The following is a 14,391-nucleotide window of genomic DNA, read 5'->3' on the forward strand; positions in this document are numbered from 1 at the left end:
TCACCTTTGCAGATAACTGAGAGTGAGAGAACCTAGACCCCAAAAGACACATAGGGTGTGTATTTGCTTTTACATATATATTACTTGCAAGATGTATGATATGCAAGCAACTGAACATAATAATGCAGGGGATACATACAGATTAAGAACTGGAGGTTAGGGGAGCCAGAGATTTCTCCATAGGAAAGAGAAATAAAATACTTGGTACAAATGGAAGTTGGGCTAAAAATATAGAATTGAAGGGGATTGGGAAAGGAAGAGGGCAATGAAAAGGTAACATGAGAAAACACAGGTAAAATTAAGGGTCATTTGTTTGGTACAGTGGAAAACTAATGCAATAGAAATATTTTTAAGTTACGTTCATATTAAGAGCCAATATAAATGAAATCACCACACAAGAAAGTCCCAACTGGAAATCTCTTGTCACTAAGTAAAGCATCCAGTACTGGTAATAGTTTATGTTTAATTGAGGTATTGGCCAAAGTAGTGTGATCTTAATGCCAAAACAATACAGGCTTTTGCCAAGACTATAGGATGCTCTCCATAAATTGACTGCAATGCAGTATTGCTGGAGACAACACTTACACTTACATGGAACATAGATAAATAGAGCTTGTGCCTACATATAACCTTCACACTTACATTCTAGCAATTTTGATATGAGAAGTACTCTGCAACTACAAGAGGAGAAATATAAGCACTAACCCAGCTACCAAATTTTTGAACTATAACATAGTCCTACCTGTAAGACATATTAGTGCAAGAGTTGTAGGAGTAAATAACCAATCTATAGTTTGATTTAAGGTCCACTTCACATGATGCTATCCACACCGGACACTGGATTATTGATCAAGAAATAGAAATTACATAGCCCAGGGTTCTAGGGAAAAAGCAAATACTACATTCTACTAAAAGTAATAAAAATGGACCTTGCCACCATTCTGCAATACTCATAGACCAGTATCTTGTTCATCCATCATGAAAGAAGCTTCATCCTGCAGCTGATGGAAACAAATTCAGAGACCCATAACGAAAATAGACAGTCAGTGAGAGACCTCAGAATATGCCCTCCAGGCTCTTCAGTAATTCAGCCAAAAGAGTATAAGAGCCAGAAAGGATAGAGGATATCAAAGAAGAAAGCATTTTAAATTAAGAGGACTGAAGAATATATAAGCTGTGCATGTGAGGCAGCATGCACAAGGCATTTAATGTTGTCCCTAGCCAAATCTCTAATTGATAAGTGCTTGCAAAGGAAAATATAGTTTTCTCCAAGGTACACTCATTTTATCCGAGGGACTACTCTTAATTGTACTTTTAAGCATACATTCCAAAAGGTAGATGGCAAAAATTTCGCTCACTGGCATGTTTGGATTTTCATGTCCTGTAATTCTGGCATGAATTTTAAAAAATTTATCACAGTTCTCATTTTAATTTGCTGAAGAGTTTTTACTAGTTTTAAAGCTACATGGACCCTCTGTGTGTACTACTGTTTTGTGTTTAATATTTTATGAGATTTCTGCATGTGTGAACAAGTCTACATCTTTTCTCCCCTTGAGCTCTTTTTCTTTTCTTTGTTTGTTCTAATAAGATGTGATTGTTTTTGTCTTTTTTCTATTTTACTTTCTTATTATACATTATAGCCCTCCTTGTTTTATATGAGGGTGAATTTAAACAGGATAGAAGGGGAGATGGGAAAGAGTTGCCAGGGTTAGAGGAAGGGAAAACTTTAATCAGGGTGAATATATGAGTAAAGCGACTATTTTGAAAAGAAAAAAAGGAGGAGGAGGAGCAAGAAGAGAAGCAGGAGGAGGACAAAGAAATGAAGATGAAGATGATTATTATGAACAACAAGAACAAACAAACAACAACAACTGGATAATTGCATCAAAAGAAATGTTAAATAGCCATGCACAAAAGATCCAGAATATTTAAAAAGTGCAAAAAAATAATTTATGAATAATAGAAATAGAGGAAGAAGACAAAACTCACATCAAAATCCCAGAAATATTTTCAGCAAAATAATAGAATATATCCTTAACCTAATGAAGAAGGGGTAACCTATAAAAGTACAAAAAGTATAGAAAACAACAAAGCCTACCAGAAAAGAAATTGTGCTCATCACATAAAATCAAAACCCTAAAAGTAAAGAAAAGTATATTAAACAAAGAAGGTATATTAAAAGTTGCAAGTTGAAAAGACTAAGTTGCATATACATTCAGGCTCATTACAGTAACTCCTGATCTCTCAAGAGAGATTCTAAACCTAGAATGGCTGAGACCGATTGTATATGATCTTTAAGGGATCCTTATTACTATATCCAGTAAACTTTCAATAGTAAATGGTGAATAAAAATATATTGTACAATAAACCAAAATATGAGCAGTATTTTTGTAAAACTCCTTCACTACAGAAGCCAATCAAAGCAAAACTCCTATCTAAAAATGTTAATCACATCCAATAAAAGACAAAAAATGAATTATCCCAAGCATCAAATAAAAAGAGGCAAAACCCACACACCATAACTACAAAATAAAGGGAAATAATAAACATTGTTCTTTGAAAACTCTGAACTCAGTTGTCCAATTCTCCAACAGAAGGACAGGAACTAACAGAATGGACTAGACAAAAAATGTCCATTCTTCTGCTTCATCTACTGAACACTCTTTACCATCCAGGTTAGATAGCATTTCTGTGTAAAAGGATGTAAGGAGACAGTAGAAGAATGTGGACCAAGATAGAAGTTTAGGGGAACTTTATTTTATACAGTTCGCACAAAAAATTCCTACAATTCTTGAGTCAATTTAAAAGAGAATATATACTGTACACACTGAATGAGGAGTTCTACCATTATCCATATGAAAACAACAGATGACTTGCGCAAGTCCAGCACACATATATACTCATGTTTACTGAAACACAGCTGACTGTGTGCTAAGATAGAATAGACTTGATTGTCCTGAATCACATCAGTGCAAAATATTATAATATTCAGTTTTTTTATTCATGGAAAACATATACATTTTTTTGAGATTTTAATATAATCACATTATTTCTCACATCTCTGTCCTCCCTACAAAATCTCCCATACACCCCTCTTTTGGCTCTTTCAATTTCAAGTCTTGTGTTGCCAATAACTCCTATTACATGTATCACACATTATATATGCGTGTGTGTGCATGTATGTGAGAGAGAACATTTAACATTTCAAGAAAGTCAATCATTTTACTTTGAAATTGTGGACGAACTAAAAACGTATCATCAAAAATTGTGACCTTAGCTAGACACAGAAATCAAACATTGTCTGACTTCACTCCTAATTGGGCTATAAGCAGTCAGTACCCTGAAATAAGAATTGAATGGCCAGTATTAGAGCCTGAACATCAGGGTGTAGTGGCATGACTTGTCAAAGAACACATTTCAGTGACAAGAGGAATAATTTAAAGAAATACTTCAGGGTGCATGCATAGGAGCTATTACTAATAGCTTACATTGTTTACTTGAGAAATATTCTGTGTATATTTTTTAAATCTCAATAACCAAAATGTTTTAATTACTGTGTAAGAGATATTAATTTTTTATATATAATTTATTCTTCCATCAATTTCCTTTTATTTTCACCCTCCTGAGTTTTGAGTAATCATTCTTTGCTTCTTTGAAAATTCAAGCCACTTTTTCATAAACTATTTTTACACACTTAACATCAAAATTTGAATTGTAAAATATTTTACAATATTATAATACTAGGAATATATGACAAACCACTGAATTTTATCAAGGGTATTTATTATATATAGTATTACAGGAAAAAGGAAAATGAGTAGAGATGAAATACTATTCTTTCTAGTTGTTTTTAAGAGACAGTTGCCTGAGTCCAGCCATCTCAGGAAAAAAAAAATCCTCCTTTTTTTCTTTTTTATTGATTATTATAATTTATTCACTTTATTTTCTGGCTGTAAGCCCCACCCTCATCTTCAACCAGTTACAACCTACCTTCCTCTTCTCCCGCTATGCCCCTCTCCTAGTCCACAATAGGGAAAGTCCTTCTTCCCACTATCTTATCCTAGTCTATCTTATCAAGTCTTACCAAGAATGGTTGAACCTTCTTCCTTTGTGGCCTGGCAAGGCTGAACCTTCCAGGAGTAGCTGATCAAGGAGCCTGTCACTGAGTTCATGTCAGAGACAGCCCCTGTTACTCTTAATAGGGAACTCACATGGAAACTGAGATACTTATGAGCTACATCTGAGCAGGGGTTCTAGGTGTTCTTCATGCATGGTCCTTGGTTGGAACAGGACCCCCTAGGCCCATATTTTTTGGCTCAATTGGCCTCCTTGTTGAGGGCCTCTCCCATCCAGGCCTTTTTAGCTCCTGAATCTTCCATATTAATCCATGCTTTCTGCACAAAATTTGGGTATGAGTCTAAGAATCTGCTTCAATACCCTGCTATGTAGATTCTTTCAGAGGCCCTCTGTGGTAGTTTCCTGCCCTGTTTCCTATCTTCCCCCATTACAGATGTCTATCCCATTTGCCCTTCTGAATGAAGATTAAGCATCTTCCTTAGGGTTCTTTCTGTTGTTTAGATCCTTTAAGACTCTAGATTTTAGTATTTTATTCCTATATTATATGACTAATATGCACATATGAGTGAGTATATACCATGAGCGTATTTCTGCTTCTGGATACCTCACTCAGAGTGATCTTTTCTGGTTGCATCCATTTGCCTGCTTATTTCCTTCTTTTTAATTGCTGAATAGTATTGCATTGTATAAATGTGCCACAATTTCTCTGTCTATCGGTTTGGGGACATCTAAGTTGTTTCCAAATTCTGGCTATTGTCGATAATGCTGTTATGAGTATAGTTGACCAAATGTCCTTGTTGTATGGTTGATAATCTTCTGAGTATATGCCCAGGGTTGGTATAAATGAATATTCTAGTAGCACTATTCATAATTTTCTGAGAAAGCACCAGATTGATTACCAAAGTGGTTGTACAAGTTTATATTCCTACCAGCAATGGAGAAGGGTTCCCTTTTCTCCACATCCATTCCAGCTTGTGTTGCAGATGATGTGATATAACACTAAAAAATTCAACCAGGGAACTCCTACAGCTGATAAACAACTTCAGCAAAATGACTGGATACAGAATTAAATTTAAAAATTCTGAAGCCCTCCTTTATACAAAAGACAAATGGGCTCAGAAAGAAATTAGGGAAACAAAACCCCTTTACAAAAGCCACAAATAACATAAAGTACCTTGGTGTGACTCTAATCAAGCAAGTGAATGACTTGTATGAAAAAAAAAGAACTTCAGGAAGATATCAGAAGATCTCCCATACTCCAGGATTGGAGGATTAACATAGTAAAAATGGCCACTCTACCAAAAGAAATCTAAAGACTCAATGCAATTCCAATCAAAATACCAGCACAACTCATTACAGGCCTTCAAAGAACAATTCTCAGTTTCATATGGAAAAACAAAAAAACCAGAATTGATTTAAAAAAAAATGCCTGCACAATAAATATTTTCTGGAGATATCTTCATCCAAGATCTCAAGTAGTACTATAGGGCAACAGTAATAAAAAATGGCATGGTACTGGCAACTGTACTTTAAATCTTAAAGGAGTGTGCATCTACTCATTAATCATTTTTATTAAATCATATCAGGAAGCTGAGGGGAAAAAACAAATATAGAGGAATCAACTGCTGTCTTAGTTTTAGACCCAGTTTGAGGGTGCCCAGACAGCCAATGCTACCTTGGGCTATTGTTTCAGCTCATCAACCTTAAAACATCCATGGCTTTACTATTAATAGTGTACTTTTCTTAAATTTAAATTGTTCTCTAAGAGTTTTTACAACAGAGCCGTTAGCAAAAACATCTTCCCTGACCTTATTAAACAATCTATTTTTTTCCAAATTCTTTCTAAGTATAATGGTCATTGCTAACAATCTACATCTATAGCTCATTTCAAGGGCAATGCTTAATTCATTAAACTGCTCCAGTAAACATGTGAAAAGAGATCAAGCATTGTTAATTTTAAATGCCAGTGATATTGCCCAGTGATGAGATAGAAGCTTTCTTAAAGTTTTCATACAACTCATGTTATAAGGAATATGGGCATCACAAAGGCAACAAGCAGAGATATGCTACATAAGAACACAAAGTCATCAGGAAAATTAGTTCTTGGGATTATGCTTCTCCAAGACAAACTCATCATGATTATGCTAACAAGGGAGCCACATTCCATGAGTTCTATCGCTGTTCTGCTGTTGCTCCTGCATGGTGCTTGACAGAACCAGGTAGCCCAAATAATTTGCCTATATGTGGGTGAGGGGGGGTAAGGTTATCCCAGGCCCTGGGAAGGAGAATTCAGGGTATTGCATGGGCTGTACTAGCCTGGACGGACAGATAACATGGAAGGACTGAAGGATTTCTGAGAGAAAATGGCAGGTAGGTTTGATTTGATATGTTAACTAGGAAACTCTGCCATTAGTTTCAGGTTTGAATCCTACTTCTATGGTAACATAAACTTCAGAGAGAGAATCATGGTCTCCATTGCATAATGATCTTCAACTGAGCTCACAGGGAAGAAAGGTGACAAAGACAAACATTCTGTTTTTCTTTTCTTTCTATATATCGTCTTTCTTTTCTTTGAGGGAGGGCAGTTAACCAAACTAGACTCAAATTTTTGCTGTTTTGCTTTGTTTTCCTTACTATATGTTATTTTATTAATTGTTTTTATTTTTCACAATTTATTCATTATATATGCTGATTGAAGGTCACTCCCTCAACTCCTACTGGTCCCTCCCTCCACCTTCCCCCATCCCCTTCCCGTAGACTACTCAAAAGGAGAGTCCCTCTCCCCTGCCATTCACCCTTACATTATCAGAACAGTACTCAGCTATTAAAAACAGAAAAATAAAATTTCTGCTTGTATTTATTTTCCATGGGTCACTGTACTCACCTTAGAAGATTTCATACCATGAAGCTTGCCTGCAACCTTACCTTGAACTAAACACTAAGTATAACTCATTTTAATGAGTCCCATCCCAAGATACTGTTTGATTGACCATCTCAAATCCAGAAACATGTGAAATTTGAAATGCTATGCAGTCTGAAATATTTTATCACAGGCATTTCAGAGAATGTGATTCTCTTGCTGCCTGGAGGGCTGTTTCCCACCAGCCCAGGAAGGCATGAGGGGCAGAAGATGAGTAGTATAAAGCTTGGAAAGCTCACGAGCATAACAGTGGTTAGCCACTCTGGGAGCCACCTCAGAAAGTAAGTTCAACTTTAATTCCAGAAAACAGAACACAGTTGCTTATATTCCTTGGGGAGTACCTGGGATGCTCCAAGCATAGGTGTAGATAATTGTTTAATACTAGGAAATTCAGGAATGCTAGATTTGCATTAAACAGCACATTCCTATTATATGAATAAGAAGAACAAGAACACAGAACCAAATTATCCTATATTTGAAGGGAGGGGAGAGTTATCAGGGATCTGTGTCAAAGGCCATCTATCAAATTTGATTGGTGGTTTCCATGTCTAAAGATACTCTCCAGATGAAGTCAGGCAGAGAAAACGCACCATTGACATGGTTACCCATCTAGGCCAGAAGCAGAGTCATACATGGAAAAGAAAGCCTCCTCCCTCATATCTCAAAATTCAGTGTGGGTTGTGATGATTTTCAATAGAACCCCTGGAACAATAGGTATGTGTACACAAAGAAACTTCTACAGGCTACCACTGTTGTGTTACTCTCAGAGAACTTCCTGGCTGGTGTTAGTTCACCATTCCCTACATATTCATCCACTGGATTAAAAGTTTTTTGTGTAAAGTGAGGCAATTGAAAACAGTAAATGTTGAGAATCAGGATTATCAATAAGTCTTCCATAAACACCTTATTATATAATACTGTTGCATTTAATTGATATTTACCATTCATTGTATTCTTTTTAAAAATAAGTTTATTTACTTTAAATTCCAATCATAGTCCCCCCTCCCTTCTCTCCCCCAGAACTACCCTCCTTTCCTATTGCCCTTATTCCCTTTCCCCTCCAGAAATGGGAGGTCATTTCCATTGAGCTAGTTTTTCAGTTCTGTTGGATCTCATTGGACCAAAGAACACAAAGGTCTTTCTACATTGCTTATAGTCACAGAATTCCTCTCCAGTAAGGTAATTTTGATGATGATGATGACTCTAGATTTGTGCAAGGCCTCACCATTTTAACACATTCATAAGTTCTCGCCAGTATGAATCCTTTCATGAAGATGAAAATTATACAAATGTGGAATAGTTTCGCCTTGTTAAAAGCACTCATAGGCTTTTTGTCCATTAGGATTTCTTTCATGAGTTTGAAATTGATTATGAAGTGCAAATGTTTATTCACATTGATTGCAGTCAGACAGCTTCTTTCCAGTATGTGTTCTTTTATTTATTAGGAGAAGTTATGTTCAAAGGCTTTGCCACATAGTTATATTCATATGGTTTCCCTGCACAATGTTTTGTTGTCTTAGGAGATGAATATTACATGCAAAGTCTTTATCACACTAATTACCCTCAACAGGCTTCTCTCCACTGTGTGTCTTTTCTTTATTGTGGATACCACACTGCTGTTCAAAGGCTTTATCATGTTGGGTATATTCATAAGGTTTCTTTATAATATGTGTTCTTTCATGGCTTATGAGATGACTTTTTTGTGGAAAGGCTTTACTGCACTGGTTACATTCATAAGGTTTCTCTCCAGTGTGTGTTCTTTTATGTCTTAAGAGAGTACTGTTTTCTGCAAAGGCTTTACCACACTGGTTACATTCATAAGGTTTCTCTCCAGTATGTGTTCTTTTATGGCTTATGAGATGACTTTTTTGTGGAAAGGCTTTACTGCACTGGTTACATTCATAAGGTTTCTCTCCAGTGTGTGTTCTTTTATGGATTAAGAGATGACTGTTTTGTGCAAAGGCTTTACCACACTGGTTACATTCATAAGGTTTCTCTCCAGTGTGTGTTCTTTTATGGTTTAAGAGAGTACTGTTTTTTGCAAAGGCTTTACCACAATGGTTACATTCATAAGGTTTCTCTCCAGTGTGTGTTCTTTTATGGCTTAAGAGAGTACTGTTTTCTGCAAAGGCTTTACCACACTGGTTACATTCATAAGGTTTCTCTCCAGTGTGTGTTCTTTTATGGCTTAAGAGAGTACTGTTTTCTGCAAAGGCTTTACCACACTGGTTACATTCATAAGGTTTCTCTCCAGTGTGTGTTCTTTTATGTCTTAAGAGAGTACTGTTTTCTGCAAAGGCTTTACCACACTGGTTACATTCATAAGGTTTCTCTCCAGTATGTGTTCTTCTATGGCTTATGAGATGACTCTTTTGTGCAAACACTTTACCACATTGATTACATTTGAAAGGCTTCTCTCCAGTGTGTGCTCTTTTATGCCTTATGAGATCAGTGGTATAGGAGAAGACTTTACCACATACAGTGCATTTAGAAGGTTTCTCTCCAGTACGACTGCTTGCATGCCTGCACAGATAATTACCACATGTGAAAGATTTACCACAATCAGTGCTTTACACTAATAAATATATTTATCTATATTAATTAATTTCATAATTTGATCTAATGGTAAAGGAGAATCAAATTTTAAAGTTTTATCTTGTTATTTACATTAATGGTTTTTCCCTTCATTATGGGTATTTTTGAAGATCTCTGTGATGGTAAGAGCATTTGTTACGTGGTTCACTTTTATAGCTTCATTTTTCTATAAGAGTTTTATATATATATATATATATATATATATATATATATATATATATTATTGTAAGTATACAGACCTTTACCACAGCAATCCCATTTGCATTGTTTTTACTGTATGAATGACACTTCCTTTGCAAAGTGAGCCACGAGAAGCAGAAGAAGTTCCAAATTCTTAGTATTCATAGGTATTTTCAGCAGTATTAGTTGCTGATGAATTCTCAGTGAAGTTGCAAAACCAATTAATAGTAACCATTTATCGCATTCAGAAAATCTACTCAAAGTGGGGACTACTACAAAATTAATTGTTCTTGGAGAAAGACAGGTACACTGCTTCTTTCAATATTCCTCTGCTCATGTGCCTTACAAACATTGTGACATATGATATACCTATTTAAATTACAAGAATAATAAAGGATTCCCTCACTGAATTAACACAGTTTGTTTTTTGTTCATTATAGACATGTCATATAGGGATGAAGGTTTCTCCACAACAATATTCTTGACTCTCATAAGCTGCTCCTTTCACTAAACTTTACAATATGACTGCATGAATATGAGTAACAGTGGTTGTTATTAGAAAGTTTTGGACACATACTGATCACCTATTCAATATGTATACCTCTTACAATATCTGAGTAGATAAAATGAGACTAAACAGATTGGCAGTTCAACTCAGTAGCTGTAATGTCTATATGATTTAAATGGTATTTTCTGTTACAACATTATTTTATTTTCTTCTATCTTAAGGAATGCCTTGCAAACACAAATCAGATACCTGACATTGAGGTGAATGGAATTGTGAGATTATACTTAAAGCAGTGCTGGTTTTACACTGTTGCTTTTCTTTAAAACCTCTAGGACACAGCCAGGTGTGCTGCTACGTGCCTTTAATCCATGCATTCATGGAGGCAGAAACAGGCAGATATGTGTGATTTCGAGGTCAGGCTGGTCTAACAAGCAAGTCTAAGAAAGTCACAGATACCCAGAAAAAATTCTATCTCAAAAACAGAAAATAAAAAGCAGCCAATAAACAAAAACAAACAAACAAACAAACAAAAAAACACCAAACTTCCAGGACACATTAAAATTTAAGATTTATATCTGTATCAACATGCACATAAAGTTACCTTTTATTACTTGTAGAACTTTGAAAATGTTCTTCAATATTATGGTCATCCCAATTGTAGCCTAAAATATAGTACCAGAAAATATATATTATTGGAAATAGCATGTTATTATTAAGGCAAAACTTAAATCACTATCTTCTGTGACCCTTAGAACCATGCCTGTTTTATTTACCTCATTCCTCCTCATTCTCAATTGGAATTACAGAAGAGGATCAATAACAAAGTAAGAGTTGTCTTTTTATTTTAAAAGTGAAAGAAAAATTGCAGTCTTACCTATAGCAGTGAGGTTTTCACAGGTCTCTAGCATCACAACCTTGTAGAGTTGCTTCTGGGAAGGTTCCAGCAAGGCCCACTCTTCTTGGCTGAATTTCACATGGACATCATTAAAGGTCACTGAATTCTAAAATATACCATACATTTGTAAAAAAGAAAGACTGGCAACAATATAAATTTATATTTCATTGGCAATATAATCATATAATTCTAATGCTTCTTCCATTTATGTTCTGACACAGAAGTGCTAATGTTAGACAGTTGGGTGCTGTGCATCAGGTAAAGGATGGGAGAAGAAAAAGCCTAAAGGTTAGATTGTAAAGGAAAAAAAGGCTTGCTTTGAAAACCTGTGTTAAAGGTTTTGTATTGGTTTGTAAGACATGAATATGAAGTAGCCATTAGTTGGGTTCTTGAGTGATCTATGAATCATCTTCAGTTACTTGGGTGAGTAGGTCAGGACACTTTCATGAGACAGGTGGAAGGAAAAAACACAGGCATAATATTTTATCTAGCAACAAATGAAATGTGGCTATCACGTGACAGTGAACAGATGGGTGGTGTCAGTCAAAAGACAACATGGCACTGGATATCATGTTTTGACCAGGGATCAGAGATATGGCATACCAGTATATGAAAATGGGGGCTCATATATTTGTGGAAGGGAAATTGTACTACAGTGAACAGATGGATAAAAATAATGTGAGTGGCAAGCAACAATAATCATAGCTGATAACATCATATTTCTGAGTTCCCAGACAAAAGAAAAGGCATAGAACACATGATTATTCTTTGATCATTGTTTTGTTTATTCTCCTTTCTAAATCATGTATAGTCTACAGTTTAAAAATAAAGATTAAAACTTTTCTATTAAAACATAAGTGTTAATGTTATCACTAAGTCATTTTAGAAGAAAACTGAATAATGAAGTTTAACTATGTCATATCTGAACTCTTTTGAATAGGATATAGCTTTTGAATAGTCATGGTAATTAATGTGGACAAAGACAGAGAGAAGAGAGCGAAATAGAAAGAGAGAGACAGAGACACACAGAGAAATTAAGAGATGAGCAGTACTAAGTACACATCAGAGAAATTTATGAACAGTTACTAACTACAAAAATTATGGACAAGCTGGGTGTATTCTATTATGCCTTAATTCCATCACTCAGGAGGCAGATGCAGGTGTATCTTATTGAATTGGATGCCAGCATGATCTATGCAAAAAGTTCCAGGACAGCTAGACCTATATAGTAAGACAGAGCCTCCCCTAAAAGTCAATCAAACAAACATAAAAGATTGAAAGAACTCAGAGGTCTTAACTGAAGCTTGTACAAGAAATTATACATCCACTCCAGTTGTGCATTCCTTTTCCAGAAATCTGCACTGCCCCAGCTTAAACTTTAACTCTAATAACATCTTACTAAAAGGGAATGCATGTTTAAACAGCTAAAAATAGAAAAATGAAAATATTAGCAATGTCAATGCTGATCATAAATAAGCAACATAAGGTAGAAGAGATGGCTCAGCAGTGAGGAGCTCTTGCTACTCTTCCAAATAAATGGGCTCAATTGTCATTGTTTACCTGGAACCCACTACTATCAGTTCATGAGTTCTGAACACATCTTCAGACTATAGTGAAGATCAGGCACACAAGAGATGCATATTCATGCATACAATCAAAATACTCATATTCAGTAAAAATTAAAAACAGATCCCAGCTGGAAGGGCTGAACTCACACTGTGTCTGATCAGCAGGGTAGCAGAGACTGCACAGTGACCAATAGTTGGAACTGTAAGCCTCCAAACACCACTGACTGTATTTACCAGGTGAGATGAGAAAAGCAGTTGGGTTCAACCTCAGAGCACTCAGCTAATCCCTTGAAAATTTCTTGGGATGTTTTAGCAGGAATAAGGTTTTCAAGCAAATAGACCCAAGAAGCAAGCAGGAGTAACCATTCTAATATCTAATAAAACAGACTTTCACCAAAAATTAATTGAAAGAGATGAGAAAGGGGTAATCCAAGATGGCGGTGCTGGGATGACACTGTCTGAGGAGCAGGGCAGCAATATTGGTACAGTGACTAAGAGGCTGAACTCTGGACCCTAAAACAAAAGCAATTGTGTTTCTCAGGTGAGAGGAAACTCCACGGAGTGGGAATAAGTTGGGTCTACTCTCAGGTCACCCAGCAAGAACCCAGAAGAAACCCCAGGTCACACAGTCACTGGGTCACTTGACCAGAAGCACACACTTGCATGTCCTGATCACCTTCCCAGGCTGAACTGTGTACCCCAGGGCACAAGAGACTGGGAGTCCCAGTCTTGAGAAAACCCCAGAGAAGGAAGCAAGTAGGGCTGACCTCAGGTCAACCAGTCTATCCCTGGAAAAGGTCCTGCAGACCTGCAGGCACAAAGCAGCCAGCCCTGAGTGGGGCTCCAGCTGCCCACCCTACAACTAACTCTCCATCACAGACAGAACTGTGTACCCCAGGGCACTAGAGGCTGGGTTTTCCTGTTGGAAGAAAACCCCACAGGGAGGGAAACAGCAGGTCCCAGCTTAGAGTACTCAGCTGACCCCCCACCACCACTAACACCACACATATGGGAATGTTCTCAGAAAAAGTTCTCAGTTTCCTGTCCAGTCACCAGCTTGGAGCCACCACTCACAAGCAAGTGCCTACTCACTCCACACGCCCCCTCCCTAACAGTACAGACTGGGTTTTTCTGTTGAGAAAAAACCCAAAGGTGGTGGAAATATCTGGCCCTACCTCAGGACACCTAGCTCTAGAAAAGTTTCTGGTTATCCACAGGCTCCAGGCTCTAGCCTCCTGCTGCACACATGAGAGTAGTGCTCATATGCCACTGATTACCACTTGGGTACTGGGGCAGAGAGCCCCAAACTCAGACCTCCAGAAGCCTGGGTTCCCTAAGATCAACCCCCAAATACTGCTCCAAGGGACAATGAGTTTTCCCTAATTAAACTGACCAAACCACAAGGCACCCAGGTTACAGCAGCAGCTCACTAAATTTACAGCAAGAGGGAAGCTGTCTCCAGGACTTCTCTGGATGAGAGGGTAGTTCCCTTTACTAATGAATACCACAATTACTACTCAGGTCTGCATGCCTGAGATGAGCTGTGGCAATTCCTGAAAAACACCTGCCATTCAGTGACCATACCTAAAAAACGGAGGAGAGCTACTTTGGGAAAAAATCATCTTCCTGCCAAGGTGATTCCACCCAC

General features: G+C 36.9%; 1 protein-coding gene across 1 annotated transcript in view; it reads right to left on the reverse strand.

The window, feature by feature from the left end:
* Positions 1-8,736: 8,736 nt before the first annotated feature.
* Positions 8,737-14,391, reverse strand: part of LOC132650717 (zinc finger protein 120-like) — a gene marked incomplete at its 3' end in the record, with an annotated part of 49,735 nt that continues 44,080 nt past the window's right edge. The window contains exons 3-5 of the mRNA XM_060376056.1: positions 11,155-11,281; positions 10,882-10,942; positions 8,737-9,436 (exon numbers count right to left, since the gene is read on the reverse strand). Coding sequence (XP_060232039.1) covers positions 8,737-9,436; positions 10,882-10,942; positions 11,155-11,281 — 888 coding nt within the window. The remainder of the gene's footprint in view (positions 9,437-10,881; positions 10,943-11,154; positions 11,282-14,391) is intronic.

Source organism: Meriones unguiculatus (assembly GCF_030254825.1).
Source record: "Meriones unguiculatus strain TT.TT164.6M chromosome 13 unlocalized genomic scaffold, Bangor_MerUng_6.1 Chr13_unordered_Scaffold_28, whole genome shotgun sequence".
Classification (NCBI taxonomy): domain Eukaryota; kingdom Metazoa; phylum Chordata; class Mammalia; order Rodentia; family Muridae; genus Meriones; species Meriones unguiculatus.